We start from the raw sequence: 16,381 nt of genomic DNA on the forward strand, positions 1-16,381 counted from the left end.
CCACCGAAATATTCTGATGTCTCTTTTGCGGAAAAAAAAAAAAAAGGGAAGGTAAAGCTGACTCTAGTGGCAACAGCGGGATAGTGAAAAGTAGATGGGAATGGTCTTTATCGGTGTTGAAGACAAAAAGAACAAGTAGAGAGAGCCGGACGTGACGGATGTAAGAGACAGGAAGCCTAACTTCGCCTTGGCGAGTGGGATAGGCAGGCGGCGGTGGCGGCAGCGGCCGGAACGCAGTGACGTACTTCCGTTGGTGGGGTCGGCCGCGCGCACGCTCACTTCCGTCGCGCCTGCGCAGGTGGCCCCCTACTCCCTGTTGTGGCGGGTTTTCGGGACCCATATTACACATATGTTAGCCTTTCATAGGAGTCTATGCACTTTTAATTCCTGAGGGCGATGCGCTGTGGTGCAGACGTCAGAGCCGGCCAGAAATTCTGCAGATGCCTGTTGTCTGGGTTTAGTCGAGTAGATGGGGGGCAGTTGACGGAAAGGAGCGGCTCCTTTGTAGGGCCCTTGAGGTCGCACGGGGAGCTGCCCCCGGTGAGCGAGCTGAGAGAAGGCCCCGAGTCTGGCGGCGAGGAGAGCGAGGTGCTGGTAGAGATCTGTCAGAAAAGGCGTTTCCTCAGTGGCACCAAGCGACAGCTTAGTCGAGATTCTCTTCTGAGCGGGTGCCACCCCGGCCTTGGCCCCTTGGGTATAGAGTTGCGGAAGAACCTGGCGGCGGAATGGTGGTCCGCGGTGGTGGTGTTCAGGGAGCAGGTCTTCCCGGTAGACGCCCTCTACCATGAACCAGGCCCTTCGCTGCCCGGGGACAGTGCCTTCAGGTTAGTTTCTGCAGAAACGCTACGCGAAATCTTGCAAGACAAAGAGCTGAGTAAGGAACAGCTAGGAGCATTTCTTGAGAACTTACTGAAAACTTCTGGGAAACTACGGGAGAACCTTCTTCACGGTATGCTTCACGATTTCATGCTTCAAAATAGGTGTCGGGGTGGAAAGGCAGACTCGCTCGATTTCCCAGATTGCAGCTGGCCCTGTGTTCACATGGAAAGGAAATTATCTGGTTCTCAGTCTTCTTGAAGTAGTTGGGTTTGTTGACAGTGTTGCTGCTGCCTCGGAGAAAACTGGTTCATGGGATCGTTATTGTTCCTTAAAGAATCTGGCCCGGGGCTTCCCTGGTGGCGCAGTGGTTGAGAGTCCGCCTGCCGATGCAGGGGACACGGGTTTGTGCCCCGGTCCGGGAAGATTCCACATGCCGCGGAGCGGCTGGGCCCGTGAGCCATGGCCGCTGAGCCTGCGCGTCCGGAGCCTGTGCTCCGCAATGGGAGAGGCCGCAGCGGTGAGAGACCCGCGTACCGCAAAAAAAAAAAAAAAAAGAATCCGGCCCAAGGCTCTAGTAAAGCTCTCAGTTTCACAAGGGAACCCTAGAATTTTGGAGTTTATTGAGCGGCCCTAGAATTAGGACATAAATTAAATCGTGTGTTTGAATCATTGGTTCATTGTTACTGAAATATTTATAAATACTTCCATAGTTTTCTTTTTTTTACACACTATAGGCTAATCGAGAGCTCGTTTTTCTAGACCAACAAGAAAATGCCCTCCCCCAGTTTTTCTTACCGAAAACTGATCTACACAATCTGTTTGAAGAGCCCTTAAGGTAATTTTTGAATTGGCAGAATAATAGGACTAATCAAGTTTTATAAGCGATTCTTGAGTGAATACACAGAAATTTGTAGGGCACAATATGCCTTCAAAGTCAAATAGATCATGATAGCAGAGATTCTGGAAAAAAAAATTCAAAATTTTTACAGGACAGACTTGCTGCCACAGCATCTCATCTTTGCAAAATGCTATCCTTACCATTTTTTATTAAGTGGTACTAGGAAGTAATTTAAAATAACCAGTGTCCATGGTTCTCTGAAAATTGGTACCTATATTGTAAACTTCTAAAGATTTCCTTAATAAAATAAAGCAAACTTAAACTGGTGGGTAAACGTGACAATTTTGATTTGTACTACTTTAATTATTCTATGATGATTTTACTTTGGGGAAGTTAAATCACTGCTCATTACCATGTCCCAAAACAAATAAATCTTTTTTTCCGTATTAGAAAATGAAACATAGCTCTCTTAGCTTCATCAAAGCATTTATTGATGTGCCAGACATTTTCTTGCCTTTAGAAACTTAAATCCACTTACTTGCCAAATTTTTGGTTGTCTAGTGTTTTTAGTTTCTGAGTACCAGTTTGCCATTTCTTTCTATGCCCAGTACCCTTACCCTCTTTATTTCACGTTTGAGCTATTGTGGTAGCCTCTACTTATGAACGGTTTTTAAAATTTCTCAGCCATTTTGTCTCCAAATATTGTTACTGCCCCATTCTTTCTTCTGTCCTTCTGTGATTAATTACACATATGTTAGACTCACCCCCCAGCATCTTGTCAGCTTTCTTGAACACATTAATTACACTTAAAAGTCTATATCTGATAACTCAGATATGTCGGTTTCTGTTATCTGTCTTACTCCGGGCTTTTGGTCATTTGGACTTAAGATTTTCTAGGTAATTTGTGTGTTAATTGTAGAGATAAATTGAGGCTCTGGGTGGCATTGTTTTCTTCTACCTGGGAGGGTTTACTTTTGCTTTTGGCAGGCAGCTAGGGCATATCTTCTTAATACAATCCGGGATTAAGCGTATTGAGGCTGGATTTCAGTCTTTTTGCTTCACCTCTGCTCCTAGAGTGTAGCCCTTTTGAGTGTGCGTAGTGAAAGGCTGGGGTGTTTTCCAGGGCCCCTCCTCCTTAAGAGCCTCGAACTACAATTTTTGGGCTTCCTAGCCCCATACGATGTCAGGAAGCTCTGCTCAGCATTTCAGCTTCTTAGTTCTCCTACTTCAGATTGGAAAAGCAGCACTAAATGTTGGGTTCACCTCTGTTCTTACATTCTCTCCAAATCTTGGACCCTCAAGTCCTTACTGCCTTGACAGCTCTCCTATGTCTTTAAACAGATTCTTTTTTTCTGTTTCTTGACCTGTTTTTCTTGTTATCAACAAGCTTGTCTACTATTACCAGAAGTGGAAATCTCAAATCAAGTAACTTTTGAACACAGTGTTATCATTTAGTGGGATATAATCTAAGTGCATAAAGAACTACAAAGAAATCTTGAACTTTATTGTATTGATTTATTGTAAGTAGAAATGTTGGGATTATAATTCTGAAGCTGTTTCACATATAGGATAAAGCAAATAGACCAATGGATAGATTTATTAGGAACCAAGATTTTCACTGAAAGAGAAAAGATGTACAAGGCAAGGATAAACTTTATAATGTTAAATTTGAATTGACTATTAGTGTGAACTCATGATTTTTTAAAAATACAAATTTCCTAACTTTCTTCATTGAAGGGGCCTAGAAGCGATGACAATAGCAATGATCACACCTAGTACCCAGAATTTGGTTTCTAAAGGAACCAGTGCTTGGAGAAATGGCTCATTCCAGGTATGGGGCAGGGCAGTACAAAGTGACTTTGGCACAGTTTATGGTGCTAGAAAGCAAAGAATTACTAGAAGACTAGTGGGTTTATGTTAAAAGGACATAGATGCTGGCTTGAAGGAGACTCCCACTGGCTAAGTTTGGGACAAATTGAACATTAAAATGAATATTGATGGTAAAGGGATCAGAACACATTAAATAAAATTAAAAATCTAATCCACAGTGTTAAACAAAAAATTAAGTAATTGAGGCTGCTGGTAGAAAGAGGAGTTGAAAAGAGTTTGTCCTTGTAGGAGCTATGCAATAAATGTAGAAGGAAAGATAGGGTAGAAAAATCACCTTTTTATGATTTTGTAATCCTTGGTATAATAATAATTCAAGCAGGGGTTCATCAACAGATTCTAAAATATCGGGTGTGGGACTTCCCAGGTGGTGCAGTGGTTAAGAATCCGCCTGCCAATGCAGGGGACACGGGTTCAAGCGCTGGTCCGGAAAGATCCCACATGCCACAGAGCAACTAAGCCCATGAGCCACAACTACTGAAGCCCGTGCGCCTAGAGCCCATGCTCTGCAACAAGAGAAGCCACTGCAATGAGAAGCCCGCGCACCGCAACGAGAGCAACCCCCGCTCGCCACGACTAGAGAAAGCTGGCATGCAGCAACGAAGACCCAACACAGCCAAAAATTAATTAATTAATTAATTAATTAAAAGAAAACGATTGCCCCTTTGTTAAAAAATAAATAAAATAAAATATTGGGTGGAAGATTGTTGGGGAGCAGGATAATGTTGGGGAATGGATATTCACTACCTTAACTTGGTAATCAAATCTGGTTTCATTAAAAGTGGGATTATTTGATACTGTGTTACTCCTGTTAGGATGCAACAGCACATATACATCAACTATGTAGTATGTATTCCTGCTAAAAATGATTAACCCAAATTAAATAAGGAAAAATTCAGACAAATCTAATGTGAGATAATCTATGACTGGCCTGTTCTCAAATTAAAAATTGATATCATTAAAAGCAAAGTTAGGGAGAAGTGGGGAAATATTCTAGATTCAGAGTGATTTAAGAGACCTAATAAAATACAGTGAGTTAACCTTAATTAGGGAGAAAGAGAGCAGCAGTAAATGGCTTTTGGGGTGACAATTCGAGAAAATAGAATATTGACCATAAGTTAGATGAAGTTATGATATGATTAATTTAATGGTGTAATAGTGGTATACAGTGAATATTTTTAATTTTAGGAGGTACATGCTAAAATGTTTTGGGGTGAACAAGAAATAGAAAATAAATGTGGCAAAATGTTGACAATTGGTGAATCTAGGTTAAGGGTTTACAGATGTTTATTGTACTGTTCTTTCAACTTTCTTGTAGATTTGAAAATCTTCATACTAAAAAGTTGGGGGAAACTACCTAAAATTAAGTGGTAATCAATTAGGATCTGCCTTAGTAGCTCCATGCTACTGTACTTACTGCTGTGTTAGCATTATATTATTAATTTGTCTATAAATTGACCAAAATTATTTGGGTTTATAAAATAGGTTTATATAGTGATTGGTTTATCTTTTGACAGGCGCCTTGGAGCATTATGTTAATTACCTGGATCTGCTAAACAAGAGGCTACCTTTTGGCCTTGCTCAGATTGGAGTGTGTTTTCATCCTGTTTCTGATACTAAGCAGACACCTGATGGTGTTAAAAGGTACACAAAAAAATGGAAATAACTTGGCCTTGTATTTAAACAGTCACTTTCACTTTGGGATAGATTATATGATTTTCAAATAAGTGATTATCTGATATTTCTGATATCCAAAGAATCGGTGAAAAGACTGAAGCTTCACTGGTATGGTTTACTTCAGCAAGAACTGCGAGCCAGTGGCTTGATTTCTGGTTACGTCATCGACTCCTGTGGTGGAGAAAGGTACTACAATAATTACCCTTAATTTAATAATGATTAGGCAAATTGTCTTAGTGTGTCAGAGGTAATACTTCTCTACAATAAATGAAATTTATTTTGATGTAGCTATGTTATATTTATAAGAGACAGCTATAATAAATTAACAACTACATATAAAAAACTTTGTAATAATTTTCATTGTTCCATAAAACAAAGTTACTTTAGTAAAGACGTCTGTTGAAGTCTTGCTCAGAAACTTTTGTTGGTAAGACTTTACATTCTAGGTAAAGTTCAAATCCCTCACCTGGCATTCCTGACTGGTGTAGAGTTGGACCCTTGCCCACTCTTACAGCTTTAGCTTTTTTTTTTTTAAAGATCTTTATTGGAGTATAATTGCTTCACAATACTGTGTTAGTTTTGCTTCCAACCTCCATGAACTCTCCATATTAGTCAAATGGTCCTGTAATTTACAGTCAAGTTTCAGTGTAAGCCTAAGAGAAAAGAGTTGAAGTAAGCATTTTTGTCATGCCATTGTCTTATTTCTCTAACTCTCAAAATCTCCAAACACCCATGTAAACTAAATGGAATGATCACAAATAAGGAAGGATGAGAATGGTAAGTGTGTGATACTTTCTTCTTTATGCCACTTAGTTCATGGTTCCTTCCCTTCTTATTAATTGACCACAGAAATGCTAGATAACATCAACAGTTTTTCTGTGTAATTCTTTCAGATTAAAAAACACTATTTGTAACAGTATATTCACTCATATTTAATTAAACTTAACAATTTTTTATTTGGGACATGACCAGTTGCTGGGGGCAACTTTACTTTTTAATATTTATTTTAATAAGTTAATAAGACAAACTTTCTTTTCCAGTTTGCTGTGAGTCCATCTAACTTCAGCAGCAGTGATTGTCAGGATGAAGCGGGCCGAAAAGGAAACAAACTTTACTACAATTTTCCGTGGGGAAAGGAGCCAATAGAAACCCTTTGGAATCTAGGAGATCATGAACTTTTACACATGTATCCTGAAAATGTAGCTCAATTACATGTATGTTTTACCTTGCGCGCCTATGTATCCTTTACCCAGATTCTCTGTGATCATTTCTGAACCATTTGAGAATAAGCTGTAGACATGGTGCCCCATGACGTCTTAATACTTCAATATGCATTTCCCAAGTACAGGGACTCACCTGTATAACCACAATGCAATCATTATGATCAGGAAAGTAACAGTAATCTGCTATTATTCTCAAATCCACAGAACCCTTCAGATGTAACCAATTATTCTAATCTGCCCTTTATAGGTCCAGGATCCAATCTAGGATCCTGTATTTCATGTAGTTGTCATGTGTCCTTAGTTTCCTTCAAATAATTCCTTTTATTTTTCCTTGTCTTTCATGACCTTGACAGTTTTGAAGAGTACAGACCGGTTACTTTTTAGAATGTCCCTTGGTTTGAATTTCTTTCATGTTTCCTCATGATTTATGTATTTTTGCTAAGAATGCCACAGAAATGGTGCTACCCTCTTCTCAGTGCATCATATTGGCTTGTTACTGGTGATGTTAACTTTTATTGCTTGGTTAAGATGATGCTTCCAGGTTTCTCCAGTGTAAAGTTGACAAGTATTTTGTACTTATTAATTGATGAGTAATTAATAAGCCTTTTGTGGGCAGATACTTTGACTATGTAAATAACCTGTTTCTCACCAGATTCTGGCCTACTGGTTGCAACATCCATTGATGATTCTTGCCCAAATCGATTATTACTATGAGGGTTGCCAAATGGTAATTTTAAAAATTTCATCAGTCTATCTAGACTTACTGATCAAATTGTATTCTGATTCTGTAAGTGCAAAATGTAATTTTAAGAGGTAGTTCTACTAAATGATGCTTTATTTTTGGTCTCCTTTTCTGTGAAGGGCAGAGATGGACGGAAAAATGTGGTTCCTTCTGTTTTATCCATAAATGGAGATCTAGACCGAGGCATGCTGGCATATCTCTACGATTCTTTCCAGCTAACAGAGAACTCCTTCACAAGAAAGAAAGATCTTCATAGAAAGGTGCTTTGATATTTCAGAGATAGACTTGGGAAATTAAAAATATAAATTTCTCTCCCTTTTTTTATGTTAGTGTACTTGGTTTCTAATATAAACTCTGAATAATAATTTTTTTAGTGCAAGTTATTTATTTTTCAAGTTTTTTTAGAATCTGCCCACAGGAATAATAAGCAGGTTCTCACAGAATAGAAGAAGGAATTCCTCTTGGGTAATCCCAAAGGCGTTTCTGTTTGAACTTGGGCAGCTGGACAGCTGTCTCTGATTCTTAGCCCCTGAGCCTTTTCACTTATGGCTTCTGCTTGTATAAGAAGCTGAGTGTTAAGTAGGAGAAGTAAAACAGGCCAGCAAGACTTGTGGTATTAACCTCTCTGCTTCTGGTCTGACCCCAAGTGGCTGATCACTGGATCCCAGGAACTAGACATGGGTCTGGGTCAAGGGAAAGGCTTATTTTAGTATGTGCAATTTGAGCATTCTTATGGGCTCAAAATCAAGAGAGAGGAGGGGTTGAAGCTATAGGAGAGAAATGAAGTACCTAATGGAGCAAGATTTTAGAAGAAACAGGAAGGACCAAGACAGAGTCAAGAACACAAGTTGGGGGGGGGTTTGTCTTGAAAAGGGAGTTATTTTTTGAAACAGCAGGGTGGAAAGAAACAATGGTATAGATATAAATAGGCTACTGGAGCTGGTTATCCCTTGAAGGAAGTTTTACTCATATCCTCTATTTTCTTGGGGAATTAGGAAGCAAGATATTAGCTTAAAATGTGGAGGAATAGGGGTTTAAGTGGCAAGAGTTTAGAATAGTCATATTTCCCTTGAATGGGAAAGGGAGCTTCCCCAAAATCAAAAGTTTTCACGTGTTGAGTGCTCAACTGGGATTAGACACCATGAGTTTGTAGCACCACTCTGCCTAGTTAGTGATTTATTATGCAGTGCTCCTTTAGCCTGATGTGGCCATTTATAGAATTGTTTGGGATTTATAGGGTGTGTGTAGCAGACAAACAGCGGGATCCTTTCTTTTCTTTCTCTTACATACTGCACATCCAAACCATCAGCAAAACCTCTTTGATTCTGTCTTCAAAATATATCCTGAATCTGACGGTTTCTTAGCACCTCCCCTGCTTGCAGTCTGATCTAAGCCACCATCATCCCCACCTCCCTGCACTGAGTGGCCTTTTTTTTTTTTTTTTTTTTTTTTTTTTTTTTATGCGTTACGCGGGCCTCTCACCGTTGTGGCCTCTCCCGTTGCGGAGGACAGGCTCCGGACGCGCAGGCTCAGCGGCCATGGCTCACGGGCCCAGCCACTCCGCGGCATGTGGGATCCTCCCAGACCGGGGCACGAACCCGCGTCCCCTGCATCGGCAGGCGGACTCTCAACCACTGCGCCACCAGGGAAGCCCTGAGTGGCCTTTTTAAAAGGTACGCGTTACTTTGTTCCTCTGCTCTAAGCACTCCAATAAGCTCCTCCTCTCACTCAGAGGAAAAGCCAAAGCCCCTAAAATGTTTTACAAAGTATTATCCTTTTTGACCTTCAACTCCTCTCCACCTTACTCAGTCTGCTCCAGCAGCACAGACCTATTGTTTCTAGAACATGCCCAGTGTGTGCTCCCAGCTCAAGAGCCTTGTCATTAATGCTCCCCTTTGTCTGAGTGCTCTTCCTCCAAGTCCACGTCTCGTCCCTCCATCCCCTTTCAAGTCTGCTCACATGTCACCTCAGAGAGGAGACTTTCTCTTACCCCCTTATTTATTTATTTATCTTTAATGGTCCCATTGTAGTTTCTTTTCGTTTTGTTTTTTTTTTTTGGCTGCACCGTGCGGCATGTGGGATCTCAGTTCCCTCACCAGAGACCTCGCCCCCTGCAGTGGAAGCGTGGAGTCCTAACCACTGGACTGCCAGGGAATTCCCTCTTACCACCTTATTTAAAATAGCAAACGACCCTCCACCAGCCCACGCCTTGCCAGCACTTCCTATCTTCTTTTTTTTTTTTCAACACTTACCACCTTCAAATATATTATTTACTTATCTATTTTGTTATCTGCTTCTCTGCATTATGAGGGACAGGATTTTTGTCCCCACCACCTAGAATTATTTCTCGTACCAAGTAGCCATTCACATGTTTGTTGAATGGCTGAATGAATGTATAGAGTGATGGGTTTTGGCAAGAGAAAGTCCAAGTGATAAGCCACATGGCTCAGGCTGGGTAGGGAAGGCAGTGATGCCAGAAAGGGGCATTTCAACTGAGAGAAAATGGATTTGTCAGAAAATGGGAGAATATCAAGTGAACTTATTTCTGTAGAATGCCTGAATGGAGAAATCTATGAGCAGCTGAATAAAGATGGTTGATACATCATTATGTGATATTTTTTATGACCTCAGCTAGCTTCCATTTTCACACAGAAAATTTTAACTGCTTAAACATCTTCATGTTTATTAGTGCTTGTCCTTTTTACCCCTTCTCTTTAAATTGTTTTAGGTGCTTAAACTTCACCCTTGTTTAGCCCCTATTAAGGTTGCTTTGGATGTGGGAAGAGGCCCAACAGTGGAACTAAGACAGGTGGGTTAAATAAGTTTTAATGTCATGATTTCAATTATAACCATTATTCCAAGTAAATGAGTAGTTTGCCATCTAAAGTTTTATTTTCATTCATTTTTTTTAAACTTCTAATTAAATAATGAACTGTGAACATATTTCAATTAAATAATGAAATTTTTATTAAATGAAAAAAACCATTTTTAATGAATTTTTAAATTTTTAATTAAATCATTCATTAATAATGAATTTTAATTAAATAATAATAAATACTACAGATAATTTGAAGTATATTATATTAAAGAAGCTGAATACAGTTCAGTGGGCTTTGCTATTAATGTCATGCCCAGTCATAGTTGCATTTTTTTTAATGAGTATGCATAATTTTGGCAATCAGAATATTTGTACAGACGTCTAGTGAATTATTTCTTACCCTCTTCCCTTTTTAACTTAACACTTTTGATACTTTTTGGTATAAGCACAAGTTCTAGATCTGTAATCTTATTTTTCTAATCTATCTGGTCAAATTAAATACTGTTAAGAAAAACCAGGACCCCTTCAGCAGTCATTTCTGTTTGGGTAACTCAGACCCATCCAGGGACCTGAGTGAGGATACTAGAAAGATTGACCTGGCTTTCCTGGGCTCCTGTGCAGGGGTCTGGGAAGGTGGGGATAATGAGTTCAGGGAAAGGGAAGAGAATGGCTTAATTTCCACATTTCCCCCAGGATTGCAGGAGGTTCCACAACACCCTGGTAGGTACCAAGTTCCTAGGGATTTTTTTGCTTGAAGGACAAAGAACTCTGCTTCCTAGATTTTCATCATTACCATTGCAGGCCTTTTGTTTTGTTTTGTTTTTGTTTGTAAGAATATTAGTAGTATTTTGTGCCTTGGGTGTTTTACCAAAAGAGTAGTGTCTTATTCTGTTTTTAACACTTTTCCCCTCAGCAGTATGACAAAGAGAATCCTTACGTATGTAACTTTCTGGGCTATGAAAGAGGTTTTGTGGGTTATTTCCCCATGTCTTCACCTGCGCTTTATCATGCTTAGAACTTTTTCTCTCCTTTTCTACCTTCTGTTAGAGCACATTTTCTGCTGGCAACCAAAACTAAACTTACTAAAACTCATATTTATTTTTCCCTGATAATTTCTTAGATTTGTTAATATCTATATTCTCATCTATCCCCAAAATATCCTGTACCTTAACACCCATTTACTTCGCTGTGGTCTTTCCCTGGGAACTTGTTAGAAATGCAAATTCTTGCCAGACCTGTTGAATCAGAAACTCTGGGGGGCGAGGCTGAGCCATCTGTGTTTTGCAAGCCCTCCAGGTGATTCTGGTGTTTAAGTTTGAGAAACAGTGCTCTAGCTCAGGCACACACCCCTACCCCATCCCACCATCCTCCCCCTCTCCCTCCCCATGGGGACATTTGGAAATATCTGGGGACATTTGGGGGGACATTTTTGGTTGTCAGAAGGTGGGAAAGGGTGCTCCGGACATCTAATGGATACCAGGGATGCTGCTAAACATCCTATATCAGCAGTGCCAATGAGAGAAATTCTGCTTTAGAATTTTAGTTCTAGATTGTTAAGGGAGTTTTAAACTTTTCTTTTTCTTGCTTCACCATTTTTAAGAAAACAGTAAAGTGTACTATGTCATTTACTCATCATTACTTCTGTATTTCCAATCAGGCTTTTGTCTCCAGCATTCCACTGAAACTAATCAATCATTCTTTTCTTCTTGAAACATTTTCTTTAGTTGGCTTCAGGAACACCACTCCCTGGGTTTTCTTCATACTTTTCTGGCTCCTTCTCCTTAGTTTCCTTTAATGGCTCTTCCTTACATCGTATTATAACCCTTAGGCTCAGTTCTCAAGTCTCAGATAAGTTTAGAGTTAACATAGCCCTTTGGACTATTTTTTTCTGATAGAATCTGTTTTGCTTTTGTTTATTTGTGTTATGAATGATGATAATAAAAATTCTTATATTTGGTATAAAAATTTCAGATTTGCATTTAGTATTCAGCTTTGCAGTGTTTAAGTTCTTCAGAAGAAGTATACAATTTATAAATATACAATATATAAAATTATCAACAATATTATCATGTAATTAAAGGGATTTATTCCCACTTTAAAGAGTGAAAAAGATGATTGGTGGTTTCATAAAAATAGGGTAATAACTCTAGCTACTTTTCTTTCTTTCATATTCAGAGTGTTTGTATTTTTCCCCAGGTTTGTCAAGGGCTATTTAATGAATTATTAGAAAATGGAATATCTGTGTGGCCTGGTTATTTGGAAACTGTGCCATCCTCATTGGAACAACTTTATTCAAAGTAAGAATTGTGTTTTTTCTTGCTTAAAAAATGTATTCAGAGTTTTTGATTATACGATGTTTCTTTATGAGTAACAGATTTCTTCTAAATATCTATATATACTGTAATTCAAAATTATTCCTAACTTTCCTGTTTACAGAACCACATACCCTTATTAGTTAATTGGTACAGCAGGAAACAATACTCATCAGGTATATATGAGCGCAAACTATGTGAAACTTCAAGACTTAACACCATGAAGTATGTGTACCTGAGTTTATCAGTTTATCAGGGATGGAATTATTTATATTAGACACATTTGTTGAATCAGGACTGGGGGAACATGAGTGGAGTGCCGTTTCCTTGCTGGCCTTGTTCATTCTCAGGCTGAGTGGAAGGTAATTCTATTCCAGAGAACAGAGAACTAGTTTTCTCGGTGATCTGCACCTCTGTTTACCTGATTGCTCAAGACTGAAACCTGGATATTGTCCTTCACTCCTCCCTCTTCCTTACTGTTAGAGTCTAGTCCATTACTAACTCTTGTCTTCCTCCTAAATGTATCTCACATCCACATCTCCCCATTAAGATCACCAGTATCTCTTGACTGGATTATTGAAATAATCTCCGAACTGATCTCCTGTCTCTAGTCTTACCCCCTGCTATTTTCATTAACTTCTGTTTTTTAATAAAATAATTCATTTTTTCCCTACTTTGGGTTTATTTTGTTATTTTTTTAGCTTTTTGTGTTGAATACATGTCTTTTAGGTGAAAAGTTGTGAAGCCTCGTGTTTTGCTCCTCAGTTCTGTAGTAACTTGTTAAAATATACCTTTCAGATGATATCAGAAGAAAAATAAGTTTCTATAGATAAAGCAACTGATGGCTTTATCATATATAAGATGAAGGGGTGGTACTTGAACTTTCCAGTGTTCTCAGTTTCTAAAATCTTACCCTTTGAGTCATGTGGACAATATCAAGTTACAATTGTTCTTTACATGGTAAAGGCTTTATGTCCCAGGATAGTTTTTTTCCTTTGTCCCAGGATACTTTTCTCCAGATATTTATTAAGCACTCACTATATTTTTTGTTCTTTGATACAGCAGTAAACAACACAGAAAAGTTTCCTGTTCTTAATGACACTTATATTCTAGTGGGATAGAATAGACAACAGGCAAGTAGATAAATAAGATAATTTCTGGTGGAGTCCTAAAAGAAAAGAAACAATGAGATAGTATGACTGGGTAAACAGAAGGAAGGCCAGTGTGGAACATATTCAGTTATTGCTAAACTAGAAACTGTAAGTTAGTGTACTAAGGTATATATTTAGCATGGTTTTTGGTATAATTTGTTGTACACTAGATCTTAATATTATAGTAGTATTATAAGAGAGTTTTGCCTAAAATTATTTTCTTGGATTGTATCCAAATACCAAAAGGCTGAGGTTATTCTGAGGTTCATCCAGATCACACCAAATGGTGTGTTGAGGTACCAGTGTTCATTTCTTATATTTTCTTTTCTTTTATGACTGCCTAGCTATTACAATAAGTCAGAAACTTCCTGAAAATTTTACTTTGAGAATGATTCAGAAACTTGAAAAAAGTATTTTTGGGTTCAGTTCTCAAGGCCTGCCTTTGAGTTTTGTGACTCTTTTTTTCCTTTCTTTCTTTCTTAATTTTTTTATAGAACTTTAGTTGTTGTATACAGGAACTTTAGTTGCAGCATGTGGGATCTAGCTCCCTGACCAGGGATCGAACCTGGGCCCCCTGCATTGGGAGCTTGGAGCCTTAGCCACTGGACTACCAGGGAAGTCCCTGAGTTTTGTGACTCTTGAAGGTGGCATTGGCTCCTGAGTAATTAAAGCTGGTAATGTGGTGAATTTACAATCTATATTTGTGCTCACGTGTTTTGGTTAACCACCTTTTTTTCTTAGATATGATGAAATGAGTATCCTCTTCACAGTGTTGATTACTGAAGCTACTTTGGAGAATGGATTAATACATCTGAGAAGTAGAGACACCACAATGAAGGAAACGATGCATATATCCAAAGTAAAAGACTTTTTAATTAAATATATATCATCAGCTAAGAATGTATAGATTCTAATATTTGTGTAATAAATATTCTCCTTTCCTAATTTGGTTGTCTTATTTAACTGAGATTATTATTAGTGTTTTTCTTTTTTAGCCTCTTTGCACTCAGAAGTGGATTTTTTGGTGCTTTTTTTGATTTAGTTTTCATTACTTATATTTCTTGATGTATTTCATGCTATCAGGAATATGTTCAGCTATAAGAAACAAAAGGACTGCTATACTGGCTTAAGCAAATTGGAGTTTGTTTCTTTCATAACAAGAAATCGAGGGAGTAGACTGTCCAGAGCTGGTGTAATTGTTTCCTCTATAGTAGTTAGGGAGCAAGGCGCTTGGCTGTCTTTCCACCATCTTTAGTATATTGGCTTTTATCTTTATACTTGTTTCTTCTTAGTCACAAGATATTGGCTTTTATCTTTATACTTGTTTCTTCTTAGTCACAAGATGGCGGATGTATTTCTAGCCTTCTCAGCCACATTCGAGTTAGGAAGAAAGTCAAAGAGATAGAGCTAGCCAACCAAGGCTCTTCTGTTTTTAATTAGGAAAGTAAAAGCTTTCCCAGACATCCTGGTCAGAAGACTTATTTACATTTTATTCTATTTATCAAAACTGAATCACATGGTCATTACTAGGCCAGTCATTGTCCAAGGGAATGAGAATATCATGATTAATTTGGATCAAACACAATTTATCCCTTGGGGCAGTACTGTCTTGTCTTCTCTGAAATGGGTTTTGTTATCAGGAAAGAAGAGTCTTTATATACACTGTCAAATATCAAAGATTAACCTAAAACTAAAATTTTAATAATGAGAACATTTATTGACTTTTGCAAAGCAAGCTAAAATAAATGTTAAATGGCATAATCTAATATTAGTGTACTTCATGTCTGCTTCTAATAGATATGTTTATAAGAAATCTTTAAACTTTTGTGTGCTGATTATGTTTGTGTTAACTGTTGTCATTACCAACCTGACAAAAATTCTGATACTTTGTGTAAAATGTCTTAAAAGCTTGGCTGGCTTATCTGAGTTGACTTTACTTAGTAGGTCTTTATTTTTTGGTTATTGTTTTTTGCTCTTGGGGAGAATTTCAAACACAAACATACACAGAATAGTATAATTAACCCCATGTACCTATCACCCAGTACCAACAACCATCAACCCTTGACCAGTCTTGCCTCATCCACCCCACATCGCCCTTCTACGTTATTTCGAAGCAGATCGCAGCTATCAGTTCATTTGTAAATATTTTAGTTCAGGATCTTTTGTTAAGTTAACCATTCTCACGCCTGAAAAAAATTAACAGTAGATAATAGGAATTATTGAGAATTTCCTTGGGTGTGATATGATATTATGGCTTTATTTTTCTTTTTAAAAAGTCATTGTCTGATAGAGACACATAGTTAAATATTTTTGAGTAAAAATATATGATATCTGAGACTTTTAAAATTTAGTTTTAAAAAGTGGTAGAATATGGAGGGAAAATAGGGATAGTGCTGAGTTGTTGAAGTTGAGTGATGGGTACATGGGAGTTCATGTACTGCTTTTTGTGTATGTTTGAAGATTTTAATAATAAAAAGTTTTTAAAAACCAATTCGTTAATATCATATCCACTTAGTTTCCAGTTGTCTCATTGTTGGATCAGGATCCAAATAAGACCCATTTATTAAAGTTGGTTGTAGGTCTTTTAGTCTCTCTTATCCTTATACAATAGATTTGAGTTCTCTCACCTGCTCACACTCTTTTTTTTTTTTTCCAAGACATTTGAGTTGTTTGTTATGGTGTTTTCTACTGTTTGGATTTTGCTTATTGAATCCCCTTGGTGTAGTTTAACCTATTCCTCTCTCTATATTTCCTATAGATTAGGAATTGAATCCAGAGGCTTGATCAGCTTCAAGTTCAGTTTGGCGGGGGGGTGGGCAAGATTATTTTATAGGCTGTATTCTCCCATCAGGGAGCGGTGACTGTCTGGCTGTTTCTCTTGGGGGAATGCCAGCAATCATTGACCAATGCCTAG

At 38.2% G+C, this 16,381-nt stretch overlaps 1 protein-coding gene across 1 annotated transcript; it reads left to right on the forward strand.

Annotated features, from left to right (window-relative positions):
- The first annotated feature begins 311 nt into the window (after positions 1 to 311).
- POLG2 (DNA polymerase gamma 2, accessory subunit) lies at positions 312 to 14,412 on the forward strand. The gene is made up of 8 exons (XM_065897485.1): positions 312 to 949; positions 5,062 to 5,188; positions 5,302 to 5,407; positions 6,262 to 6,435; positions 7,306 to 7,446; positions 9,915 to 9,995; positions 12,201 to 12,301; positions 14,209 to 14,412. The coding sequence occupies exons 1-8, from the start codon at positions 397 to 399 to the stop codon at positions 14,372 to 14,374; spliced, it is 1,449 nt and encodes a 482-aa protein (XP_065753557.1). The 5' UTR covers positions 312 to 396; the 3' UTR covers positions 14,375 to 14,412.
- Positions 14,413 to 16,381: the final 1,969 nt, after the last annotated feature.

This window comes from Phocoena phocoena, chromosome 19 (genome assembly GCF_963924675.1).
Source record: "Phocoena phocoena chromosome 19, mPhoPho1.1, whole genome shotgun sequence".
Classification (NCBI taxonomy): Eukaryota; Metazoa; Chordata; class Mammalia; order Artiodactyla; family Phocoenidae; genus Phocoena; species Phocoena phocoena.